The sequence below is a fragment of the Melopsittacus undulatus genome, chromosome Z (genome assembly GCF_012275295.1).
Source record: "Melopsittacus undulatus isolate bMelUnd1 chromosome Z, bMelUnd1.mat.Z, whole genome shotgun sequence".
Classification (NCBI taxonomy): domain Eukaryota; kingdom Metazoa; phylum Chordata; class Aves; order Psittaciformes; family Psittaculidae; genus Melopsittacus; species Melopsittacus undulatus.
This window is the reverse complement of record NC_047557.1, coordinates 35,643,541-35,670,644: the sequence shown is the minus strand read 5'-3', so window position 1 is coordinate 35,670,644 and position 27,104 is coordinate 35,643,541. Positions and strand designations below refer to the sequence as shown.

Genomic DNA, 27,104 nt, shown 5'->3' with positions numbered 1-27,104 from the left:
GTCAGAGCATTTGCCAGCGAAGACCGAGGCAAAGAAGTCGTTCAGAATCTCAGCCTTCTCCAAATCCAGGGTAGCCAGGTCTCCTTATAGCTTCTGGAGAGGGCCCACATTGTCCGTAGTCTGTCTTTTATTCGCAGCGTACCTATAGAATCCCTTGCTCGTATCTCTGATATCTCTAGCCAAGTTTAATTCTAACTGGGTCTTAGCTTTTCTAACCTGGTCCCTAGCTTCCCGGACATAATCCGTGTGTTCTTCCCAGGCCACCTGTCCTTGCTTCCACCTTTTATAAGCCTCTTTTTTCCTTCAAAGTTTCCTCAGCAGCTCCTTATCCATCCAAGGAGGTCTCCTGGCCCTCCTGCTGCACTTCCTTTTAGTTGGGACGCAACACTCCTGAGCTTGTAGCAGGTGATTCTTGAATATCATCCAAGAGTCTTGGGCCCCCCTGCCCTCTAGGGCTGTATCCCATGGAACCTTACTAAGCAGGTGTCGTTGTTTAAAACCAAATCCGCACAGTTTGCTCACTCACTCCCCCCCTTGCTCCCCCAACTCCTGGAGAGTTAGGAAGGAGAATCCAAAGAATGTGGCCCCCACGGATTGAGATAAGAACGGTTTAATTGCTAAGGTATAACACAAATCACTACTGCTACTACTACTACAAATAATAATGATAAAGCAGACAACAAGAGAAGAGAATACAACACCTCACCAGCCACCGACCCATAACTCACTCCACACTGCCCGACCGAGCACCGACTGATACCTCCTCCATTCCCCCCCAGAGCTCCAGCCCTTCCGGCTCTCTCCCAGTTACCTCCTGGGCATCACGTGCTATGGTATGGAATACCTCTTTGGCTAGCCTGGGTCAGGTGTCCTGTCTCTCCTTCCTGGCAGAGCATGAGCTCAGAAAAAGCCTTGAACAAAAACACCCGAGCAGTAACTGAAAACGTGCTCGCAACTGTTCCCAGCTCAGAAGTCAAAACACAGCACTGCACCAGCTACAAGAACGAGAAAAAATGACTGCTACGGCTCAAACCAGGACAGCAGGTTCCTGAAGAGGCCAAAGCCTGTTCTGTTGAAGTCCAGGGCAGTGAGCTTGCTGCATGCTCTTCTCACTGTCCTGAGGATCTTGAACTCGAGTATCTCATGGTCGCTACAGCCAACGCTGCCCTGGAGTGTCTCATTTCCCACGAGCCCTTCCCTGTTTGCGAGCACGAGATCAAGCACAGCACCTCTCCTTGTCGGCTCCTCTGTTACTTTCAGAAGGAAGTTGTCTTCCACACAATCAAGAAACCTCCTGGATTGCTTGTGCCAGGCCGTACCGTCGCTCCAGCAGATGTCAGGGTGGTTGAAGTCCCCCATGAGGACAAGGGCCTGCGAGCGTGAGGCTGTTCCTGTCTGTAGAGTGCTTCCTTCGCAGAGTCCCCTTGATCAGGCAGTCGGTAACAGATCCCCACAGTAATGTCTCCCATCGCTGTTCTCCCTTTAACCCTGATGCACAAACTCCCTGTTATGTGATCACCTGTCCCCAGATGGAGTTCCATACTCTCCAGTCTATCCCTAACAGAAAGGGCAACTCCCCCTCCCTGTCTGCTGGGCCTGTTTTTCTAAAGAGTCCTGTAACCTTCCATTCCAACACTCCAGTCCCAGGAGCCATCCCACCATGTTTCGGTGATGCCTGTTATGTCATATCCCTGTAGATGTGCACACATCTCTAATTCCTCTTGTTCCCCATGTTACAGGCGTTTGTATAGAGGCATCTGAGCCGACTTCCAGATTTAGCCTACTCATTGGTGGAGCAGCTGGAATATCTCTACATTGCTCCAAGCATTTATTATAGGTACTGACAGCTGACTGGGATGGAATGATGCCCCGCTCCCCCAACATATCTAGTTTAAAGCCTTCTTGACCAGCCTGGCCTCCTACCAAAACCGCTCTTCGCCTTTGTTGTCAGACCAGCTCCACCAGCCTCTAGTAGACCTGGCCTCCCAAATTGAGCCCCATGTTCTAGATACCTAAACCCTGACTATGGCACCACTGTTCTAACCATTTATTAACCTGGCCAATCCTCCTAGCCTTTTTAAGGTCCTCCCCTTTATCCTGGAGAATGCTCAGGTAGTTGCAGGTGTGTCATCTGTGCTCTGTGCAACCCTATCCTAGCCACTGCTTGCATCCTACTTTAAATACTATTCTAAAAATATTTATGTTTAGTTAGGATCTAAGACTGAAATATTTTATCACCTAAACACTGAGGCCATGGCTGTTCAGAATTTGCACAGGAGTTTCCTCTTCATTCTGCTATTCTGACGCTTTAAAATTTGACAATTCTTGTGTATTTCTCCAGGACTTGCATATTGAAACTTGCAAGGTGGAAAAAAAGCCTATGTCTCAAGACATGCTAAGAAATGGAAAGGATGAGTCTCCTGTCTCAGAAACAGTTGAGAATGAAGGTTATCTTGTCAAAAGCTCTCTTGAGAAAGCCAGAGATGAACTGGCAGAAGAAGTTAGGAACGGTCTTTTTATTTTATTTTTTTATTTTTTCTCCCCTCTCTCTGTTGTTAAATAAGTGGTCATTAAGTTCAGAGAACCAATTAGTAATTATAACGTGCCTTTTGTAATCTGCATATGTCGAAAGTTACTTTTTTCTCTAGATGGTAATCGACGTCACTAACTTTTAGGGGCAACTACCCAAGTATGTACACCCTGAAAGCATGGAGCTTGTGCAGTTATCATATTTTCAAGTGATGGTGAAATGGATAGAACTTTCAGTTCTATCATGGTATGATTTATATAACTTTTCATACTTTAACCTAGACGGTGAGGGTATTTAGAATTTGGTTCTGATTTCAGTCCCGTCTTAATTTTGTGGTCATTGTGAGTCAGAAGATTCAAAAAAGACAGAAGAAGAGTCAGGAGATCCAAAACTCTTCTGGTCATTTAGATAGTGGATTTATTTTGAGTTGTAATTGACAGAAATAAAGACGTGGTGATTTTGCTTTCTGAGGATTTCCCTTTTCTAACATCCTACAGGTTGCAGAAGCAGTGGTGTCTGGGTCGACTCCGAATGGTGAGAGAAAAGGAATGGCATTAGACGATCTTACTCTCTCATTGTCTTTTGACCCATTTATAACAAGAAAGCAAATTCCCCGCACTCCAGAAAATCTGCGTAAGTTGGGAAATGTATAGTGCCCGCTGTTGAAGAATGTGATGAGTTCATTGACTTTGAATGTAATTAGTTCATTGACTCAAAACCCTAACAGTATATAGAATTTCTTCCTTACATTCAATCTAAACCTCTGCTGTTTAAGTTTCAGCCCGTTACCCCTTGTCCTATCGCTACAGTCTCTAACAAATAGTCCCTCACCAGCATCCCTGTAGGTCCCCTTCAAATACTGGAAGGCTGCTATGAGGTCTCCACGCAGCCTTCTCTTCTGCAGGCTGAACAGCCCCAACTTTCTCAGCCTGTCTTCATACGGGAGGTGCTCCAGACCCCTGATCATCCTCGTGGGCCTCCTCTGGACTTGTTCTAACAGTTCCATGTCCTTTTTATGTTGAGGACACCAGAACTGCACACAATACTCCCAAGTGAGGTCTCACGAGAGCAGAGCAGAGGGGCAGGATCACCTCCTTTGACCTGCTGGTCACGCTTCTTTTAAACAGCAGAGGTTTAGATTGGATATACGGAAGAAATTCTTTACTGTTAGGGTGGTGAGGTGCTGGAATGGGTTGCCCAGGGAGGTCGTGAATGCTCCATCGCTGGCAGTGTTCAAGGGCAGGTTGGATGAAGCCTTGGGTGATATGGTTTAGTGTGAGGTGTCCCTGCCCACAGCAGAGGGGTTGGAACTAGATGATCTTAAGGTCCTTTCCAACCCTAACTATTCCATGATTCTATGATTTCAGTGAAGCTGCAACCCTTATAGGCTTACCCTGTAACACAACATAGTAGGGCTAATGAAATGATGGCATTAAGGTACACTTAATTGTGTTACAAAATTACAGTATTTTCATTTTAATTACACATGTGCTTCCTTGCTGGGTGGTGATTGAGGGGTCTCTGGCAGTCATCAACCGTCTTCCTCACTGTGTCCGCTGATTGACCTCTTTGCTTGTGCTTGTGCAAAAGCCTTTTGTGAATTATTTAACAATTATGTCCACAGTTTAGGTCAGTTTATTCTGATTTGCTCATTAGTATGAAGAGCCAGCCCCATCTTGCTCTCAACAGAGGGGTCCCAATTTACAGCTTGCAATTAACAGAGTGGTTTTAATTTACAACTTAGCATTTAAGCTTACAATTCCCCTCTTTGAGGCTTAGAGGATACACATTTATCCTGTAAGACTGTGTCATGGTTTAAGCCCAGCTGGTAACTCAGAACCACGCAGCTGCTCGCTCACTCCCCCCGTTTTCCTCCCCCTGCTCCTGCAGGTAGAGGGAGGAGAATCAAAAGAATGTAACTCCCATGGGTTGAGATAAGAACAGTCCAGTAACTAAGGTATAAGACAAACCACTACTGCTACCACCAATAATAATAATAATTATGCTAAGGGAAATAACAAGGGAAGAGAATACAGCCGCTCACCACCTGCTGACTGATACCCAGCCTGACCCAAGCAGCGATCTAGCCCTTCCAGGTAACTGCCCCCAGTTTATATACCGGACATGATGTGCTGTGGTATGGAATACGTCTTTGGCTAGGTTTGGGTCAGGTGTCCTGTCTCTTGCTTCCTCCCGGCTTCCCCTCCTCCCTGGCAGAGCATGAGATTCAGAAAGTCCTTGGTCAGATTAAACATTACTGAGCACCAACTAAAAGCATTGGTGTTATCAGCGCTGTTCCCAGGCCGAAAGTCAAAACCACAGCACTGCAGCAGCTACTAAGAAGGAGAAAAATGACTGCTACTGCTGACTTGGGGACAACAGTACTGCACCAGTTATTAAGAAGGAGAAAAGTAACTGTTACACAGCTGTACCCAGGGCAGTGTCCTCCCCTTCCTCCATGTCATTTACATCATGCTCAGGCCCTGCAGTTTTTTCAACATGCCATTAACTTTGTCTTTTGGAAAGATATATACATGCACACATGGAGACAGATACCATTCCTCAGTCCATGGACCATCCGTGTAAAGTTTGCTGGGTTCATTCAGTCCATGATGTTGGGCTTTATCTGTTGTAACTGTCTTTCAGGACAGGAGAGACTAGTGTTGGATTCTTGCTGCTGGTGACATGACCTAATGTGTCTGGTCTCATCAAAGTTTATTCTTCTTTGGGGTGATGACGGAATAGAAGTCGGGTACAGTCACTGGTGATCTCAGGACAGTACTGGGAGACTCCCGCTGTTGCTGCTGACTTTTCCCGTGACTTTATTCTGTGCTGATGATCATGACAGCACATGTTTTCTTTTCAAAGCCCAAGGTGGCAGAGATGGGCATTTAGCTGATACAGAAGTGTTATATAGCAGGCAACAGCATATAATTGAGTTCATTGGCTGTTTTCACCCCAAATTAAATCCCTTTGCCGTACACACTAGACTTCCCTATCTTCCTGCATTACGCACCAAGTACATCCAGGTCCCTCAGCAAAAAATAGTCCCAAGGGTGGGTTTGCCTTATAACCCAGACTCTCTTCCGCAGCAAATTCCTTATGTGCACCACAGGAACTTTATCATTCTCTACAGTATGTAAAAGTTCTGACTGGCCTGGGCCAGCCCTGTTGGCAGGTCATCTGGTGTTGACCAACCAGGTGGCTTTTGGTAAATGTGTATCCCAGTGTTTGAAAGTCCCACCACCCATTTCTCTCAGTGTAGTTTTTAACAGCCCATTGTACCAGAGGCTGGTGTAAGGGATGTAATATACTCGCTCAATGCCATGCTCTTTGGCTCAAGTGTCTATAAGGTTGTTCCGGAAATGAATCCTGTTGTCTGACTCAGTTCTCTCTGGGATGCCATGTCGCCACAAGATTTGTTTCTCTAGGCCCACCAGGATAGTGTTCCGGGCAGTGGCATGGGGCACAGTGTATGTTTCCCGCCATCTGGTGTTGCTTCCATCATGGTGAGCACATGGCGCTTGCCTTGGTGGGCCTGTGGGGGTGTGATGTAGTCGATCTGCCGGGCCTCCACATATTTGTACTTCAGCCATTGTTCTCCATACCAGAGAGGCTTTAAACCATTTGGCTTGTTTAATTGCAGCACATGTCTTATGGTCATGAATAACCTGGGCAGCAGTGTACTTTGGCTAGTTTGGGTCAGGTGTCCTGTCTCTGTCTCCAGCTTCTTGTGCCCCTTTCTCACTGGCAGAGCGTAAGACTGAAAAGTCCTTGATCAGGGTAAACGCTACTGAGGAACAATGAAAACACTGGTGTGTTATCAACATTTGAGAACTCAGAGTAAAGCCAAAACACAGAACTGCACCAGCTACTAGTGAGAAAAAAATCAATTACTGTTACAGCCGAAACCAGGATAGAATGTAATCAATTTTTTCCTTGATTTGTTTCTATTTAGTTACAGAAGTCAGATCATGGAGAAAAGCAATTACGACTGAGGACTCATCAGACATAAAGCTGAACTTACCTGAGGTAACAATAGAGGAAGGTCCAGTGGATACGTACGTCTATAAGAAGATCGCAGGCTCTAGACTTACGTGCTTTGACCCTGCATCTTCTGTACCTGACTTTGATCCTGCCCCATCAGAAAGCAAGTCCCAATTAAGTTCTACAGAATTTAGACCTCAAAAGCAGATGAGGATAAGTCATATTGAATCTCCAGTTTCAGAAGCATCTGGAATACAAGAAAGTGAGAGAACTGAAGCACAGGGGTTAAAAAATACTGTTTTGAACAATAGTTCCGTAGATGATTTAGAAGAGCATACTTCTCAATATGTAAAGAGCATCGTCAGTACTACAGACATATGTTCAGAAAACACTTGTGGAACCAATGTTCTACCATCAGACCGTTTTCAGGGTTCCTTAGTGGGTGGGATACTGCACTGGAATGTATCTTCATTGTTAAATTCTCTCAGTGATGAAACTGCCCGCTTGGGGATACTGGGTGAGACATTTGAAGGATGTCTTGAAAAAGTACTTAGTAACACAGATGCCAACCAGTCTGCAATCTTTGAGTCTTCTTTTGATGTAATGGACAGCCAATATGTAACAGGTGGTTCAAAAAATGAAGGTATTGAAAGATCAAAGCTAGATATACAGTGCCTGTTCAACCTACATAAAGCACCGGAAAAGATGCCATCTACAAGTGAAAAGGAGCTGCATCAACTACTTAGTGAAGGTGAATCTGTAAGCTCTGTATCATCCCCAAGTCTTGCACCAGAAGAAAGAGATGAATTTTCCGGTCCTCAAGAGCTCTTCTTTTTGGATGAAGAATTTACCAAGACGCCATCACCAAAATCTCTTAATGAAATAAAATATTCTCTGTCATCTTTGCTGGAATCCTTTCAACATCTAGGGGAAATGGCATCAACGGCACACGAAATCCCATTAGACTTAAAACATAAATTGAAAGGTAAGTATCCATGTGCTTTAGCAATAAGATTTTGTCCTTTCTGTTCCTGGGCATACCACCATAAATAACCTGCTCTGAATAGCTAAACCGTGCTGTGCAAGTGTTTGTACAGATTATTTGTATGCATATTCCTTATGGAAAATGAGACATAAAAGCAAAGGAAACATGCTTCCTTTACGTATATCACCATCTTGCAAGTAGGAGAAAAGGTGCTTGTCTGACTCTTTGAGGTAATCTGCAGCTGTTTTAAAAAAAAAAAGGCTTAAGATACATTAGCAGTGGAGCAATCTGAAGTTCAATTTTGAGAATTCACAAAATGAGTTTGAAGTAGTGCCTTTGAATAAATGTGGTTATTTAGAAATGTGTTTTAGATCATTTGATTTTTTTTGTGCATTCAGTCAGGAGTTCATTGTAATAGTATTAATATACTTTTCATTACGAAATATACTCCATTCCAGAGGGACCCCTGCGCCCCCACCCCATTTCCAATGGAAATGTCAGCTTTGTTTAACCAGTTTAAAGTTAAGCAGTAGTGCAGTGTTTAGTTACACATGAGTCAGTTTCTGAAACACAGTAATAAATATGAGGTAGTAATGGTTCTACAAAAGGCTTTGACCAAAACAGCTGGTATTTAATGGAGTACTAGGAATTTAACATAATTAGCTAGTCTGATGCTTACACATGCTGATTAGATTCCCCCAGAGACTTCTTTTCTCTAGGCTGAAGAGGTCCAGCTTTTCAGTGTTCCCTCATCTGAGAGATTTTCCAGACGCTTAATCATTCTAGTAGCCCTTTACTGGATTTTCTCCAGGCATTCCGCATCTCTCTTGTACTAAGTAGCCAAGAACTGGACACAGTACTTTAGGTGAGGACTTGCCAGGGCTGAGTAGAGAGGGAGGACTACCTCACTTGACCTGCTTCAGATTCTCTGAAGCTTTTTGGTATGGCAAAAACCCAACGCTGGGTCTGTCTGGTATTTTGTTCTTGCACTAACGATACTGAGACAGACTTCCATGTGTAATGATTTGTTCATGGATTCTGGAGAAAACACTTGACAGTAAAAGTTGCTTCAGGTTAGGGGAGTAATAAGAAAGAGAGAAAGAAGATTAAAACTTTTTCCATTGGTCAGCTGGGAAAAGAAATTAAAGGTGTCCTACCAGGAAAGCTTCTTTCCCTGGTGCGTTCTGAAATACTTTATTCCACCTTACTTGATCTCTGTGTTGATTGTTTTCGGTCATGAGGTTAACGGTGATTAGAACTCGCTTTGATCAGACATGGATGTTGCCCATGTTAACTGGCTGGTAAGATGACTGTATTTTTCTGGGTAGCACTTACTAACCAAGAGTTGACTGTCACTAGTGTAGAGTTATAGCTGAAAAGCAAGGGTGGAAAAGGAGGAAGACAGCTTGAATAGTCTGTCATTTGCAGTCCCTTTTAGGGAAAATGACATAGTAGATACATGTTGGAATGTCAAGATGCAAAGCAGTAGGGATGGCAAAGGAAAAGGCTACAGAATTGCAGATGGAAGGTAGTTTGCCTTCAGTCTGGAAGATGAAAGCACTGTGCAGTAATGCTGTGAGCTTCTGGTAATACTGGAAAGCTTGAGACAAAGTTGTTGGTCTGTGGCACTCTCACCACCTTGTGGTTAAGATGCTTGATCTGAGAATCCAACCACGAGGAAAAACTAACTTTCTTCTGGTTAATATGGTACGTTAAAAATTCAAGAGGACGACTCAATATGAGTTACACATCTTGTTCCGGTTTATTGATCACGATCGCCTATATTTATACAGTTACTGATAGCCCATGCACTACTAAACACTCTTTAATTGGTTACATTAGTTGTCCACCTGCCTATCTATACGTAGCTATAGGGTAAGCTAGAATTTCCATGTTAGTCTCTGCGTCTGCTTACAGTGGCTCAGTGTATTATACTTTGATACCTACACAATAACTGGCTGTATTAAGATTGGATACGTAATCAATAGCTTGCTGTATTAGTGGATACATGTACAGTGTAGCCCACAGCAACTAAGATACAATTGGTTACATCAAGCGTATGAGAGCCTAGTCTCCAAAACTTGCTAACAGTTTACTATTGTGTCTTAACACATCCCAGTTTCTTCTTATCTTGCTTGCACTGCTACTTTTGCTTCTTTACCCATGGCTTTTTTCATCCTCGGTTCATGTCAAGCTCCACGTAGGCACTTGCTGACTTAGGATTGTGGCCTTCACTCTCCGTAAACGCCATTTTCTAATGCTAAGACATCAGGATTGGGCACAAAATGCCCGCTGCTTTGCAGCCAGTCCACAACAGTTCAGTGTCATTCACTCAGTTTGAAGCCTGGGTTGTGCAAGTCAAAATCGGGGATTATTCAACCCTTCATAATTGGCATGCCCACGCTCCATCAGCCGTTGTTCCACACAAATAAGCTTAGATTTCTGAGGTGTTCTTGAGGTGAATACAAAAAGAAGTGTGATTTATGTTTACAGAAGCTGCAATTTAGGGTTAGTAGAGAATGCTGAGGTTAAACTTTGGCTGTTTATCCAAATGATGTGCCAAAATAGATACTTACTGTTTGAGAGAGTTCTTAGCCGTGAGGTATGTTATGCCTCTGCTAATGTGCAAAACATTTCCTTACAGCATGCCTTGCTTTGCCTGGGCACTTGGCCTTGCTTTGCCTGTGCACTTGGGCTGATGCAGCATTGATCAGAGGGATGAGTATGTCCACACATTTTTTATTGATAAATACAGATGAAGGTAGTGGAGAAAACATGGGTGGAATTTGCTTTTGTGGAATTGATGTGCCGCACAACTGAAGCAAATGGGAGAGGAGGTGGTAATATGTGACTGGGATTGTAATTTGGAGGAGGGTGGAACACGTATTTGGGAACAACACAAGTAAATTCTGGCTGCTAGTGGTGTCTGTGGCTTCAGGTGGTACCCAAGCAGAAGAATCGATGGTTCTGCCCTGCTAATAATACTAATAATACTCAGAAAGCCTATCCCATGACTATTCTACAGAAGTGGTCTGAGTTACTTGTGTTGCTTGGGAAGCCTGAGTGGAAAGAAGTGGAAGCAGTAATAAAACTGTTGACTTGCTTTTCTAGATGTTTTGGACTCTATTCCTGAAGAAAGTTGCGAGAAAGATGATGGGGCATTGGAAACGATGATGGATAAACCAACGCCACCATGGTATGATGTTACTGAGATAATTGATAAAAAAAAAGTAGTGGGGGAAAAAATAGAACTTTACTTATTGGAGTTGCATATATTGCATCTCTTGATCCTTAGTGGAATATTGCAGTAGTCCACTCCTTACACCCACCTGATTTAGCAAGATAATCCAAACGTAACTGCCAGTTGCTGCAGCTGGCAAAGTTGCAAGGTTTTTATCTCTCTTTTTAACTGCATTCTTTCAAGCTTTAAGAGACAGGTGGAGAAAACAGATTTTGGTTTCTGAGACTGCATTGAACTAGGCAAAGAGTAGACATTCACAGATGAGCCCTTCTTCTGTGGTTAACACCACCCCCCGAACACCAAATCACTGTCTGCTAAAATTGCTTTGTTCTGTAGCTTCTCTTAATGCAGTTCCAATAAAAGATCACAGAACAATGGTGTTCTAGAATGTTTTGGTCTGTTGGCAGTTAACTGAGCTGAGGAAAGTTTCATAACCTTCTGAATAACACATGTTCCAAACACGTTTTCAGCTTTCAAGTACTACTGTATGTCATACTTGAAAGCTGCCTAGTAAGGGACAAATGGAGTTGGCAAAGGAAGGTTGTACTGTTCTTAAGACATCAGTACATGTAGTTGGATAAAACTCCCAAAGGTTGTCCAGCTAGTTAAAAATTAAAGCCTGGATTTCTCTTAGTGACTTCATACAGCATAAATTTTTTTGCTGGCTTGTGATTCTAAAGATAGGTAACAGCAAATATTAATGTTTTAAGGTGCTAGGAAGTGGGGACTACATCTTACATTTTAGTCATCTATGAAATTAGCACTACACTCATCAGAAGTTATAAGACTGAAGTTTTTGATAGCCAGATGATTGTTAAATATCAGTAAGTTCACATAAGAACGTACTTGTGGGTGCCACAGGGGATTCAGAGGAAGAGTGTTTAGGAAAAACAGGGAAAAGAACATGAAGTCTGCAGAAGACTTTGTAGTTGTTTTTCAGTTGTATTGGAGAATACAGAGGACTTGCTTATAAAATGTATTACAAAATATGTTTGCTTTTTGTTTTTTAATCAAGGGAAAAACATTACTAAAAACTTGATTAATAACTTTGGGAGGCTGATACACAGCTAGGGCTAAATCTGCTCTAATTGTCACATGCTCTCCCTATAGTAAAATTGCCTTCTGATGACCGGGACGAATTGAGGGAAATCGTAACGGACAGATACGGGGCACATAAGATGTAATGGCCTTCTACTAAGACTTGAATGCCACTCGCTTTATTTGTCTGTGAAATAAGTTTTCTTTTTTTTTTTTTTTCCCACCCCAAAGTTTCTCTTCAGCGGCTTTGGAGATGGCAAAAGCATCTGAATACAGAGAATTGTTAGCTGAACAGGTAATTCTTCAGTCACTTCCTGCCTGTCAGGGAAGTTAAACTTAAGACATTTGCTTCGTACATTGAACAAAACCTGGAGTTAATATTTCAGGTAGAGGCCTGTATTTTTTGTGGTTTTGGTTTGGTTTGTTTCTTTTTTTTTATTGTGGAGGGGGGAGTGTTTTGGTTTTTTTTTTCCTGTAGTATTTTTACACATTTGAGTCAGTCCTGGAAAACTCTAAAAGCCGTTGGGGACTTCATCAGGCTTTAGGGCAGGGCAGTAGGAAGTTGACTTCAAGTACAACATTTGGGGTGTCACCGATTCTCTGCTTGCTTGCTTGTTTTGTTGGTGTGAGCAGTGGTCAGAATTTGATATTTAAGGTGTATGTGACCTTAGGGCTTATAAGGTGCCTAAAAGCAACTTGGTTGTATAGTTGCCTATGGCACAATTGTTCAGTGTAGTATAGAATCATAGAATAGTTAGGGTGGAAAAGACCTTAGGATCATCTAGTTCCAACCCCCCTGCCATGGGCAGGGACACCTCACACTAAAACATGTTACCCAAGGCTCTGTCCTACCTGGCCTTGAACACCACCAGGGCTGGAGCCTTCACATTTTCCCTGGGCAGCCCATTCCAGTGCCTCACCATCCTTACAGTAAAGAACTTCTTTGCCTCGGTCTTCACTGGCAAATGCTCTGACCACACCACCCAAGTCGTTGAAGGCAGACATAAGGACTGTGAGAATGAAGACCCTAGGGCCACTGTAGGAGAGGATCTGGTTCGAGACCCTCAGGGGTCAATGCTGGGACCAGTGCTGTTTAATATTTTCATCAACGACCTGGATGAGGGAACCGAGTGTACCCTCAGCAAGTTCGCTGATGACACTAAACTGGGAGGAGTGGCTGACACACCAGAAGGCTGTGTTGCCATTCAGCCAGACCTGGACAGGCTGGAGAGTTGGGCAGGGAGAAACCTGATGAAATTCAACAAGGGCAAGTGTAGAGTCTTGCATGTGGGGAAGAACAAGCCCATGTACCAGTACAGGTTGGGGGTTGACCTGCTGGAAAGGAGTGAAGGGGAAAGGGACCTGGGGGTCCTGGTGGAGAGGAGGATGACCATGAGCCAGCAATGTGCCCTTGTGGCCAAGAAGGCAAATGGCATCCTGGGGTGCATTAGAAAGGGTGTGGTTAGTAGGGCAAGAGAGGTTCTCCTCCCCCTCTACTCTGCCTCGGTGAGGCCGCATGTGGAATATTGTGTCCAGTTCTGGGCCCCTCAGTTCAAGAAGGACAGGGAATTGCTTGAAAGAGTCCAGCGCAGAGCCACAGAGATGATGAAGGGAGTGGAACACCTCCCTTATGAGGAGAGGCTGAGGGAGCTGGGTCTCTTTAGCTTGGAGGAGACTGAGGGGTGACTTCATCAGTGTTTACAAATACGTAAAGGGTGGGTGTCAGGATGATGGAGCTAGGTTTTTTTCAGTGATATCCAGTGATAGGACAAGGGACAGTGGGTGTAAACTGGAGCATAGGAGGTTCCCACGTTAACATCAGGAAGAACTTCTTTACTGTAAGAGTGAGAGAGCACTGGAACAGGTTGCCCAGGGGGGTTGTGGAGTCTCCTATGTTGGAGATATTCAAGGCCCGCCTGGACAAGTTCCTGTGTGATGTACTCTAGGTTACCCTGCTCTTGCAGGGGGGTTGGACTAGATGATCTTTCAAGGTTCCATCCAACCCTTGGGATTCTGTGAGACCATCTTAAGAACCTGAATGTGCACACGTCCATGGGACCTGATGAAATCCATGTGTGGATCCTGAAGGAGCTGGCAAATGAAGTCGCTAAGCCACTGTCCATGATATACGAAAAATCATGGCAGTCAGATGAAGTTCCCAGTGACTGGAAAATGGGAAATATAACCCCCATTTTCAAGAAGGGGAAAATGGATGACCCGGGGAATTACAGGCCAGTCAGTCTCACCTCTGTGCCTGGCAAAATCTTGGAGCAGATTCTCCTGGAAGGCATGCTAAGGCATATGAAAACAACAAGGTGCTTGGTTGCAACTTCCCCTGTGTAAGTTTTAACCCATTACCCCTTGTCCTGTCACTAGAGTCCCTAGTGAAGAGTCCCTCTCCAGCATCCCTGTAGGCCCCCTTCAGATACTGGAAGGCTCAGAGGAGGTTTCCACACAGCCTTCTCTTCTCCAGGCTAAGCAGCCCCAACTTTCTCAGCCTGTCTTCATACCGGACGTGCTCCAGCCTCCCGACCATCCTTGTGGCCCTTCTCTGGACTTGTTCCAACAGTTGCATGTCCTTTTTATGTTGAGGACACCAGAACTGCACACAATCCTCCAAGTGAGGCCTCATAAGAGCAGCGTAAAGGGGCAGGATCTGCTCCTTTGACCTGCTGGTTACGCTCCTTTTGATGCAGATCCTCTCCTGCAGTGGCCCTAGGGTCTTCATTCTCACAGTCGTTGTGTCTGCTTTCAAAGACTTGAGTGGTGTGGTCAGAGCATTTGCCAGCGAAGACCGAGGCAAAGAAGTCGTTCAGAATCTCAGCCTTCTCCAAATCCAGGGTAGCCAGGTCTCCTTATAGCTTCTGGAGAGGGCCCACATTGTCCGTAGTCTGTCTTTTATTCGCAGCGTACCTATAGAATCCCTTGCTCGTATCTCTGATATCTCTAGCCAAGTTTAATTCTAACTGGGTCTTAGCTTTTCTAACCTGGTCCCTAGCTTCCCGGACATAATCCGTGTGTTCTTCCCAGGCCACCTGTCCTTGCTTCCACCTTTTATAAGCCTCTTTTTTTCCTTCAAAGTTTCCTCAGCAGCTCCTTATCCATCCAAGGAGGTCTCCTGGCCCTCCTGCTGCACTTCCTTTTAGTTGGGACGCAACACTCCTGAGCTTGTAGCAGGTGATTCTTGAATATCATCCAAGAGTCTTGGGCCCCCCTGCCCTCTAGGGCTGTATCCCATGGAACCTTACTAAGCAGGTGTCGTTGTTTTAAAACCAAATCCACACAGTTTGCTCACTCACTCCCCCCCTTGCTCCCCCAACTCCTGGAGAGTTAGGAAGGAGAATCCAAAGAATGTGGCCCCCACGGATTGAGATAAGAACGGTTTAATTGCTAAGGTATAACACAAATCACTACTGCTACTACTACTACAAATAATAATGATAAAGCAGACAACAAGAGAAGAGAATACAACACCTCACCAGCCACCGACCCATAACTCACTCCACACTGCCCGACCGAGCACCGACTGATACCTCCTCCATTCCCCCCCAGAGCTCCAGCCCTTCCGGCTCTCTCCCAGTTACCTCCTGGGCATCACGTGCTATGGTATGGAATACCTCTTTGGCTAGCCTGGGTCAGGTGTCCTGTCTCTCCTTCCTGGCAGAGCATGAGCTCAGAAAAAGCCTTGAACAAAAACACCCGAGCAGTAACTCAAAACGTGCTCGCAACTGTTCCCAGCTCAGAAGTCAAAACACAGCACTGCACCAGCTACAAGAACGAGAAAAAATGACTGCTACGGCTCAAACCAGGACAGCAGGTTCCTGAAGAGGCCAAAGCCTGTTCTGTTGAAGTCCAGGGCAGTGAGCTTGCTGCATGCTCTTCTCACTGTCCTGAGGATCTTGAACTCGAGTATCTCATGGTCGCTACAGCCAACGCTGCCCTGGAGTGTCTCATTTCCCACGAGCCCTTCCCTGTTTGCGAGCACGAGATCAAGCACAGCACCTCTCCTTGTCGGCTCCTCTGTTACTTTCAGAAGGAAGTTGTCTTCCACACAATCAAGAAACCTCCTGGATTGCTTGTGCCAGGCCGTACCGTCGCTCCAGCAGATGTCAGGGTGGTTGAAGTCCCCCATGAGGACAAGGGCCTGCGAGCGTGAGGCTGTTCCTGTCTGTAGAGTGCTTCCTTCGCAGAGTCCCCTTGATCAGGCAGTCGGTAACAGATCCCCACAGTAATGTCTCCCATCGCTGTTCTCCCTTTAACCCTGATGCACAAACTCCCTGTTATGTGATCACCTGTCCCCAGATGGAGTTCCATACTCTCCAGTCTATCCCTAACAGAAAGGGCAACTCCCCCTCCCTGTCTGCTGGGCCTGTTTTTTCTAAAGAGTCTGTAACCTTCCATTCCAACACTCCAGTCCCAGGAGCCATCCCACCATGTTTCGGTGATGCCTGTTATGTCATATCCCTGTAGATGTGCACACATCTCTAATTCCTCTTGTTCCCCATGTTACAGGCGTTTGTATAGAGGCATCTGAGCCGACTTCCAGATTTAGCCTACTCATTGGTTGGAGCAGCTGGAATATCTCTACATTGCTCCAAGCATTTATTATAGGTACTGACAGCTGACTGGGATGGAATGATGCCCCGCTCCCCCAACATATCTAGTTTAAAGCCTTCTTGACCAGCCTGGCCTCCTACCAAAACCGCTCTTCGCCTTTGTTGTCAGACCAGCTCCACCAGCCTCTAGTAGACCTGGCCTCCCAAATTGAGCCCCATGTTCTAGATACCTAAACCCCTGACTATGGCACCACTGTTCTAACCATTTATTAACCTGGCCAATCCTCCTAGCCTTTTTAAGGTCCTCCCCTTTATCCTGGAGAATGCTCAGGTAGTTGCAGGTGTGTCATCTGTGCTCTGTGCAACCCTATCCTAGCCACTGCTTGCATCCTACTTTAAATACTATTCTAAAAATATTTATGTTTAGTTAGGATCTAAGACTGAAATATTTTATCACCTAAACACTGAGGCCATGGCTGTTCAGAATTTGCACAGGAGTTTCCTCTTCATTCTGCTATTCTGACGCTTTAAAATTTGACAATTCTTGTGTATTTCTCCAGGACTTGCATATTGAAACTTGCAAGGTGGAAAAAAAGCCTATGTCTCAAGACATGCTAAGAAATGGAAAGGATGAGTCTCCTGTCTCAGAAACAGTTGAGAATGAAGGTTATCTTGTCAAAAGCTCTCTTGAGAAAGCCAGAGATGAACTGGCAGAAGAAGTTAGGAACGGTCTTTTTATTTTATTTTTTTATTTTTTTCTCCCCTCTCTCTGTTGTTAAATAAGTGGTCATTAAGTTCAGAGAACCAATTAGTAATTATAACGTGCCTTTTGTAATCTGCATATGTCGAAAGTTACTTTTTTCTCTAGATGGTAATCGACGTCACTAACTTTTAGGGGCAACTACCCAAGTATGTACACCCTGAAAGCATGGAGCTTGTGCAGTTATCATATTTTCAAGTGATGGTGAAATGGATAGAACTTTCAGTTCTATCATGGTATGATTTATATAACTTTTCATACTTTAACCTAGACGGTGAGGGTATTTAGAATTTGGTTCTGATTTCAGTCCCGTCTTAATTTTGTGGTCATTGTGAGTCAGAAGATTCAAAAAAGACAGAAGAAGAGTCAGGAGATCCAAAACTCTTCTGGTCATTTAGATAGTGGATTTATTTTGAGTTGTAATTGACAGAAATAAAGACGTGGTGATTTTGCTTTCTGAGGATTTCCCTTTTCTAACATCCTACAGGTTGCAGAAGCAGTGGTGTCTGGGTCGACTCCGAATGGTGAGAGAAAAGGAATGGCATTAGACGATCTTACTCTCTCATTGTCTTTTGACCCATTTATAACAAGAAAGCAAATTCCCCGCACTCCAGAAAATCTGCGTAAGTTGGGAAATGTATAGTGCCCGCTGTTGAAGAATGTGATGAGTTCATTGACTTTGAATGTAATTAGTTCATTGACTCAAAACCCTAACAGTATATAGAATTTCTTCCTTACATTCAATCTAAACCTCTGCTGTTTAAGTTTCAGCCCGTTACCCCTTGTCCTATCGCTACAGTCTCTAACAAATAGTCCCTCACCAGCATCCCTGTAGGTCCCCTTCAAATACTGGAAGGCTGCTATGAGGTCTCCACGCAGCCTTCTCTTCTGCAGGCTGAACAGCCCCAACTTTCTCAGCCTGTCTTCATACGGGAGGTGCTCCAGACCCCTGATCATCCTCGTGGGCCTCCTCTGGACTTGTTCTAACAGTTCCATGTCCTTTTTATGTTGAGGACACCAGAACTGCACACAATACTCCCAAGTGAGGTCTCACGAGAGCAGAGCAGAGGGGCAGGATCACCTCCTTTGACCTGCTGGTCACGCTTCTTTTAAACAGCAGAGGTTTAGATTGGATATACGGAAGAAATTCTTTACTGTTAGGGTGGTGAGGTGCTGGAATGGGTTGCCCAGGGAGGTCGTGAATGCTCCATCGCTGGCAGTGTTCAAGGGCAGGTTGGATGAAGCCTTGGGTGATATGGTTTAGTGTGAGGTGTCCCTGCCCACAGCAGAGGGGTTGGAACTAGATGATCTTAAGGTCCTTTCCAACCCTAACTATTCCATGATTCTATGATTTCAGTGAAGCTGCAACCCTTATAGGCTTACCCTGTAACACAACATAGTAGGGCTAATGAAATGATGGCATTAAGGTACACTTAATTGTGTTACAAAATTACAGTATTTTCATTTTAATTACACATGTGCTTCCTTGCTGGGTGGTGATTGAGGGGTCTCTGGCAGTCATCAACCGTCTTCCTCACTGTGTCCGCTGATTGACCTCTTTGCTTGTGCTTGTGCAAAAGCCTTTTGTGAATTATTTAACAATTATGTCCACAGTTTAGGTCAGTTTATTCTGATTTGCTCATTAGTATGAAGAGCCAGCCCCATCTTGCTCTCAACAGAGGGGTCCCAATTTACAGCTTGCAATTAACAGAGTGGTTTTAATTTACAACTTAGCATTTAAGCTTACAATTCCCCTCTTTGAGGCTTAGAGGATACACATTTATCCTGTAAGACTGTGTCATGGTTTAAGCCCAGCTGGTAACTCAGAACCACGCAGCTGCTCGCTCACTCCCCCCGTTTTCCTCCCCCTGCTCCTGCAGGTAGAGGGAGGAGAATCAAAAGAATGTAACTCCCATGGGTTGAGATAAGAACAGTCCAGTAACTAAGGTATAAGACAAACCACTACTGCTACCACCAATAATAATAATAATTATGCTAAGGGAAATAACAAGGGAAGAGAATACAGCCGCTCACCACCTGCTGACTGATACCCAGCCTGACCCAAGCAGCGATCTAGCCCTTCCAGGTAACTGCCCCCAGTTTATATACCGGACATGATGTGCTGTGGTATGGAATACGTCTTTGGCTAGGTTGGGTCAGGTGTCCTGTCTCTTGCTTCCTCCCGGCTTCCCCTCCTCCCTGGCAGAGCATGAGATTCAGAAAGTCCTTGGTCAGATTAAACATTACTGAGCACCAACTAAAAGCATTGGTGTTATCAGCGCTGTTCCCAGGCCGAAAGTCAAAACCACAGCACTGCAGCAGCTACTAAGAAGGAGAAAAATGACTGCTACTGCTGACTTGGGGACAACAGTACTGCACCAGTTATTAAGAAGGAGAAAAGTAACTGTTACACAGCTGTACCCAGGGCAGTGTCCTCCCCTTCCTCCATGTCATTTACATCATGCTCAGGCCCTGCAGTTTTTTCAACATGCCATTAACTTTTGTCTTTTGGAAAGATATATACATGCACACATGGAGACAGATACCATTCCTCAGTCCATGGACCATCCGTGTAAAGTTTGCTGGGTTCATTCAGTCCATGATGTTGGGCTTTATCTGTTGTAACTGTCTTTCAGGACAGGAGAGACTAGTGTTGGATTCTTGCTGCTGGTGACATGACCTAATGTGTCTGGTCTCATCAAAGTTTATTCTTCTTTGGGGTGATGACGGAATAGAAGTCGGGTACAGTCACTGGTGATCTCAGGACAGTACTGGGAGACTCCCGCTGTTGCTGCTGACTTTTCCCGTGACTTTATTCTGTGCTGATGATCATGACAGCACATGTTTTCTTTTCAAAGCCCAAGGTGGCAGAGATGGGCATTTAGCTGATACAGAAGTGTTATATAGCAGGCAACAGCATATAATTGAGTTCATTGGCTGTTTTCACCCCAAATTAAATCCCTTTGCCGTACACACTAGACTTCCCTATCTTCCTGCATTACGCACCAAGTACATCCAGGTCCCTCAGCAAAAAATAGTCCCAAGGGTGGGTTTGCCTTATAACCCAGACTCTCTTCCGCAGCAAATTCCTTATGTGCACCACAGGAACTTTATCATTCTCTACAGTACGTAAAAGTTCTGACTGGCCTGGGCCAGCCCTTAGTAATAAGATTTTGTCCTTTCTGTTCCTGGGCATACCACCATAAATAACCTGCTCTGAATAGCTAAACCGTGCTGTGCAAGTGTTTGTTCAGATTATTTGTATGCATATTCCTTATGGAAAATGAGACATAAAAGCAAAGGAAACATGCTTCCTTTACGTATATCACCATCTTGCAAGTAGGAGAAAAGGTGCTTGTCTGACTCTTTGAGGTAATCTGCAGCTGTTTTAAAAAAAAAAAAGGCTTAAGATACATTAGCAGTGGAGCAATCTGAAGTTCAATTTTGAGAATTCACAAAATGAGTTTGAAGTAGTGCCTTTGAACAAATGTGGTTATTTAGAAATGTGTTTTAGATCATTTGATTTTTTTTGTGCATTCAGTCAGGAGTTCATTGTAATAGTATTAATATACTTTTCATTACGAAATATACTCCATTCCAGAGGGACCCCTGCGCCCCCACCCCATTTCCAATGGAAATGTCAGCTTTGTTTAACCAGTTTAAAGTTAAGCAGTAGTGCAGTGTTTAGTTACACATGAGTCAGTTTCTGAAACACAGTAATAAATATGAGGTAGTAATGGTTCTACAAAAGGCTTTGACCAAAACAGCTGGTATTTAATGGAGTACTAGGAATTTAACATCATTAGCTAGTCTGAAGGAGTAGTGAGATTTGTACTTCGTGCAAAGTGTTGCTTCAGTTTAGATTGTAGCTGTACTGATAGATGATTTACTTTGCTTTGAACAGTTATCTAAATTAAAAGTAATGTTTCATATATGGTTTTTCAATAGATGCCAAACAAATGTGGAGCAGCATGTCTGTCAGTTAATGAACAGTACCAAGTTCTGAGTGATAACTAATACAATTTTTCTTCCAGATAAAGATCATTTGGATGAGAAGCAAGCCGTGAAGGAACCATCATCAAAATAGAATTTTGTTAAGGAGAAACATAATTGATTTACTATGGTTATGGTTCACTTGAGAGTGTAACATCTTCTCCAAGCATTACCTGGATGAAGAAGTTGCATTTCTGTTTTCAGCAGAGGCTGTATTCCAGTCTCAGAACACAGAATAAAAACCATCTCTCAAATTTCTGGTTTCTTAAAGTATATTAACCAAGTCTCAGTTCTGAAAATATATTAACCAAGAAAAAAATTGATTAAAGTTAGGTTATTATTGCCATCGACATTTGGATGTGAAAGCACTAAAACACTGAAGTATGTTTTGCACTGAGTGCAAAGATTTTGCAAGTTTTATGCTATTCAGTATAAGCGATCCGACTGCATCTTACAGAGAAATAGCACAGAGTTATATCTGGCCTTATTCTTTGTTGCAAGAATTGACTTACTGCTTTGTTTCAACTTCCTATCAACTGTGAAAAGTGGTATGGAAGAGGAGGTTCTTTACCTATGCAAGCCCATAACACCAAGGGTTGTGCATTGTTTTAGTTAAACTGGTGCTATTCTAACACTAGCGTGTTCAAAACTGAGCGAAAACATAGTGCCATCAACACTGTTTTATTCTGAAGCTGACAGAAACACTTCCGTTTGAAATTTTTTCATGGTTATGAACATCTTACTACTATGTTAAAAATATGTGTGCATTAAGAAGATGAAGAAAACACAAACTTCTATTTGAGAGATTATCCTGTTGTCAGTAGGAACAGCATCTATTCAAGTGATGGAAGTAACTTAAACCTAGGATATAGTGAGTATTATATCTGGTCAGACACTGTCACTGAACATGGTCAGTGTAAACACAGAATAAAATAACTTATTTAAACCATTTATTTGGACACATTTTGAAATGAGTTTGCATAGGGACTACTTGGCTTTAGTTTTGTAAAGATACCCTCATTTGTACTGCAGTAGGAAATAGCGGGTCCTGTGCCGATAGTGGGAAAACTGATTTCTTTAAGTGTAGTAATTAGAGTTCTAGGTAAACTGCCATAAGCAGAAAAATGCAAGACAATTCTTGCTGGTAGAAGGATGTGCTTCCCCTGCTCCTAAGGCCTTTTAATTTTTTAGGAAATGACTGATCTCATTTTGATTAAGCTTAGATTCTCAAAGTGATCAGCATGTTTCATTGCATTTACATTAGCACCTGCATGCTGCTTAACTTCTTCTAAAGCTCAGCTTTAATATTTGGTTAATATTTCTAAGTACCTGGTGCCCTGTAGCTAGTTACTCTCTAAGAAACTGAATGAGTGATTGCAGTCTACAACCTCATAGCTGAAACGGTAATCCCTTTATCCTTTGATGTGCTTTCTGTTCTTCTGACATGTCTTCATAGGAGGCAAAGCATAAATTTGTCTTGCATACTGTCTTTCATAAAAATAATCATAAGCAAGGTGTTTTGCAGTAAGGAAATGGATTAAGCTAGTCAACACTGAGCTTAAGTTACACAAACGCCTAGAAGCCTCTTCAAGTTGCTGCTTTTTTGTGCATGCAAAACCCAAGTACTGTCAGCATGCAGCAGCTGTTACGTGCTGACACTGTGCCTGGCTCCAAGTATGTCACATCAACTTGGAGAAAAAACCCCAGACATTTGGATATGAGTAAATTGCTTAATTATATCCCATTTTTCAGAAGTGCCTAAGTAATCTAAGTCCTACTAAAGGGACTTAAAGGTTGGGACTTAAGCTTCTAAGTGTCTTAGTCAACATTTTTAGAAGTTTGTAACATCCGTGTATCCACTAATGTCTTTGGCAATTCCTGAAACCTGGTGCTGCTTAACCGTGCAGAATACTGTACATACGATTAAATCAGAGGACAGAGTGGGATTGCAGTTCCAGATACTTGTTTCCTCAGGAAAGGTGTGATGTGGTAGAGAGGCAGAACAGCACACAGCAATCTATTATCAGGCTTTTCAGGACAAGTTCCTTTGTGTGTTGCTTGTTGCTCCCAAGGAAAGAAGAAAGGCAAAATACATTTTAAAACTTCCTTTCTTCATTTTCTAGTGGCCAATTTCACTAAATACACTCCACTAAATTAAGCTCTGATCCATCTCTACTATAATTTACTATGTATTCTAAGCAGCTGATCTGCATCTTGTCTACTGTACGGTCTGTCTGAATGCTATGTGTTTGTTACAAGGCTGAGCATATTTCACTCTCTCTTCAGTATTTTGATTCTGATTTCTAGAGATGCTAATAAGCATCTTTGTCTCCTGAATTCAGTGAGGAATACTACACAAATTTATTTAGTTTTACTTTTAAATTGATTGAGATTTCATTCCTATGCAGGTTCCAGATTTCACTATTACAGACCTGTCTTCAGAGTCAGATGATATCCCAAACATTCTGGATTTGGATGAAGATGATCAGCAAGACTTTTCACGCACAAATGGCCCTTACACTACAGGGCAAAGAGCTCAATAAAGAGCAGCATAAAAACATCTTTTGATACAGTGTACTTCTGCCATGTTTAACTTAGATTTCTCCTTTCTAAAGATGAACCTGTCTTAGTTTAGGGATTTTGGGGATATTTTTTTTGATCACTACTGGTTTAGTTGCATCAAAATTATATATATATATATATTTTTTTTCTATGTAAGGAATGCATGCTATGTTAATTCATTAGCATGAGTGTAAAGCTCACATTCTACAAACCAGATACAACCTTTTCTAAGCATTTTAGTTGGCTGCTCTGGTTCCTTTAATACGTCATCCTTAGCAGCATTCTATGTAAAGCCCATCTTCTAAACGCAGAACTGTTCTTATTTTTTTAAAATATCAGATGAGTACATAGCATAATCCTACACAATAGAAAGACAAAGTGTCACATGAAATTTTATTGTCTGTATCTTTCCTTATTTCTACCTCTTCTCAAAACCTACCTGTCCTCCTCTTCCTCACTCCCCAAAACCTAGCCTGAGTATATTGGTGCTGTGACAGTGAAATTGGCATAGTCAGCATGGTGTGAACAGAGGGATCAATACAGAGGCACAGATGTGCCCCTACTCCCCCAGGCGTGCACTGGGCAAAGAAGTGGTTTAGCGCACCAGTGCTGCTGAAGAGAACTGAACAACCCTGGGGAGATCATAGAGAGAGCACATGTGAGGTCAGTTGCTGAAATCCCTCAGTAAAAATGAGCTAGTAATGGTTTTACAGAAGATTTTCACTAAAATAGTTGGTATTTAATGGAGTACTAGGAATTTAACGCAGCAAGGTAGTCTGAAGCCTGTTGGGGGCATGTGCTGGATACAGGGACAGGACTGTTTGTTTTTGGAAGACCAAGAAGGGATGATTTGGAGAAGTAGGTGGATATAGTTTAGAAGAACGAATGATAAAATGAACGCATTCATTAGAACAAAGAATTGAAATCTACTGGCAGAAGCAAACACACACACCTTGTATTGCTCAAATTCAGAAGCTGAGTGTACTCCCAGACATGGAGGACTGGGATGGAGATGTCTGGGCATATTCTGAGGAAAGCAGTTCTGAAGAGGTGAGGCAGTTGGACAAAAGCTCTTATTGAGACCAAAAGGCAGAGGGAAGGATCTGCAAGGTGGTAAACCAAAACCATGGTCAGCACGATCCCCTGGGTGGGAGCTGGGCTCAGTGAATTGCAAATACAGTTTTGGCATAAGCTGGGCAAACAGCAACGGATTGTTTGAGAAGTCGCTCTGGTGAGGGGAAATCAGGTACTGTTCGGTGATGAAGAAGTGAGCAAGCTTTGGGGTCCAGAGTGGCGTGTTGTGCAGGGACACAGATGGCAGGGGGAGCGGGGAGGCAGCTGCTCCCTAAGGCAGAAGGAGCGGTGGGAGCGGGGGCTGCTGCAGTCAGGCAGTGGAGGAGTGGGCTGCAGGGAGTCCCGGTGGCAGCTTGCCGCCGGTACAGCCGCGCGGCCTCAGGCGCCTCGCAGCATTCCCCGACCCCGAAAACGCTCGTTCGGTGCCTTCGGAGGAATTCTGGCAGCGACCGGCGCCCTCCGTGCACTTGCCGGCCGGCGCTGACGTGACAAGTTACCGTCGGCCGCGCCCTCCGAGGCCTCGAACTGCCCTTGAGCTGCCGGGCAGAACAAGACCAGGCGGGGCCTTGCGCAGGAACGTGCCTATCCCGGAAGCGCTCCGGCGGGGGTGCCCGAGCTGGACTGCGGAACAGAGATTCCGCCGCGGCAGGCAGCCGGCGGCAGGGCCGGGGGGGCGGCAGACGCTGGGCCCCTGGCGGGAGGACCCGAGGGGGGTGAGGAGCAGAAGCCAAGGTGAGGGGCTCGGGGTGGCTGTGAACTCCTGCCCCAGCCGCGCTGGCAAGGAGCTCTGTGCTCATATCACTGGGTGCAGAGCAAGCACGTGTGGAGGTTTAATGATGCAGGGCCCAGATAGTGGTTAAATGAGCAGCAGGCAGAGGAGGACAGAGTTGAACCATCAGAAGGAGAGCTGTGGATGTTGCAGGGTAACTGGTGCAGCAGCAAAACTGCCCTTGGCTCGAGCTCAGCCCTGGCTGCTGGGGAGAGGGTGGTCACAGCTGCAGCACTGCCCACCCGCACAAGGAGATCGATTGGGATTTGATGTGCTACAGTCAGCGATGGACCTGCCCCGTGGCAGGGTGCAGGTGTTAGAGTGCAGGGGGGCAGAAACCACTTGTGAGGCTGCCCCCGGTTGCCACAGTCTGAAGCAACCTGGTTCTGTTGGTGGACACAATAAAGAACAAGAGGGGGCAAGTGGCTAGACCCATTTGGAACCTAATGAATAAAACTGAGGGGAACTTCCCCCCCTCCAAATGCCCCAGTCCTTGACAAGAGGTTAAATTCTATGGGGCTTGGGGGTAGCAGGAGCTGTTGCAGTACCTGACAATAACCAATAAGGTGTTGAGGAGGGGCAGGCTTGGATAACACAACATAATTGCAACAGTTGTTAGGCCCATTGGGTTTTCCGAGAAAACACATATACACGGCTTTTGAATACTTGACCACTAAAAACTTGCTTCAGAAAAACAAAGGATGTGACTGGAATTCACAGTTTCTGCAGCCCCTTCATTCTCTGAAAGATAAACTCAAAGCCTACCAGAGACTGGATCCACTGCACCTGCAGGACCTGTGTTAAAGTGGAGCGGAGATTTGTCACTTAACCTTCATATTGTGGCATTTTCCAAAATGGACCATGAGGACCAGCGAGGCCTCTACTATGTTCTTTACCTCATTTGAAGAAATGAAACAGTGGTATTTGGATAGGGAAAAGGGAGCCCTTTCCCTCACTAGAGTGATTAAGAAAGCTGAGAAACTGCACATCACAAGATGTTGTAATACAGGATCCTTTTCCCCTTCTGAATCCAATTCTCAATGGGTCGTCTCCTTCTCAGGAAGGAGCTTCAAAAGCCACAGTTCAGATACGGTATGCATACTCAGAAGGAATTAGTTCAATTACTTCTGTTAAGAGAAGATCTGGTCAAAGTCTCCAAATTGCATCAACCCATAGATCTAGACCCAGGTTTCCTAAGTGAACTGTGTAGCCTTCTTCTATTAAAAAAGCACCTGCCAGGAAGTCAGACACAGGGTGTGTGTGATTTACCAATGCATCTGCTCATCGAGTGGGATTATGGTGGCAGTATAAACCAGTAGCATTAGAAATTGGCAGCAGGAGGACAGTTGAGAAAGAGTGAAGGTAGAAGATCTCTGAGCTCCACTTATCACAGAAAGTAGTGCTAATGCTATTTATGTCGATGAAGTGTCTCCTGGAGACAGGAAGATCCCAGTCGTTGAAGATGGGATGGATGAAAGGCCATGCACAAGTTAAAACCCCTGCTGCAAAGTGGAACCAGCAAGCTGATCACTTGGCCCAAATCAGGGTATTGACCTGTGAAAAGGTAGACTGGGATCGCTTAGGTGAACATGAAGCAAGGCTGCTCAGG

At 44.2% G+C, this 27,104-nt stretch overlaps 1 protein-coding gene and 1 non-coding gene across 2 annotated transcripts in view; both read left to right on the top strand.

The window, feature by feature from the left end:
* HAUS6 (HAUS augmin like complex subunit 6) overlaps window positions 1-21,344 on the top strand; it is a 29,105-nt gene extending 7,761 nt beyond the window's left edge. Inside the window, exons 4-9 of the mRNA XM_034072786.1 lie at window positions 3,028-3,163; window positions 6,489-7,502; window positions 10,614-10,698; window positions 12,013-12,076; window positions 17,585-17,720; window positions 21,132-21,344. Of these exons, the coding sequence (XP_033928677.1) occupies window positions 3,028-3,163; window positions 6,489-7,502; window positions 10,614-10,698; window positions 12,013-12,076; window positions 17,585-17,720; window positions 21,132-21,184 (1,488 nt within the window). The 3' untranslated portion in view covers window positions 21,185-21,344. The remainder of the gene's footprint in view (window positions 1-3,027; window positions 3,164-6,488; window positions 7,503-10,613; window positions 10,699-12,012; window positions 12,077-17,584; window positions 17,721-21,131) is intronic.
* On the top strand, window positions 11,793-11,922 carry LOC115947461 (small Cajal body-specific RNA 8). Its single transcript, XR_004081390.1, has one exon. It is a non-coding gene; the product is annotated as a small Cajal body-specific RNA 8 (non-coding RNA).
* Window positions 21,345-27,104: the final 5,760 nt, after the last annotated feature.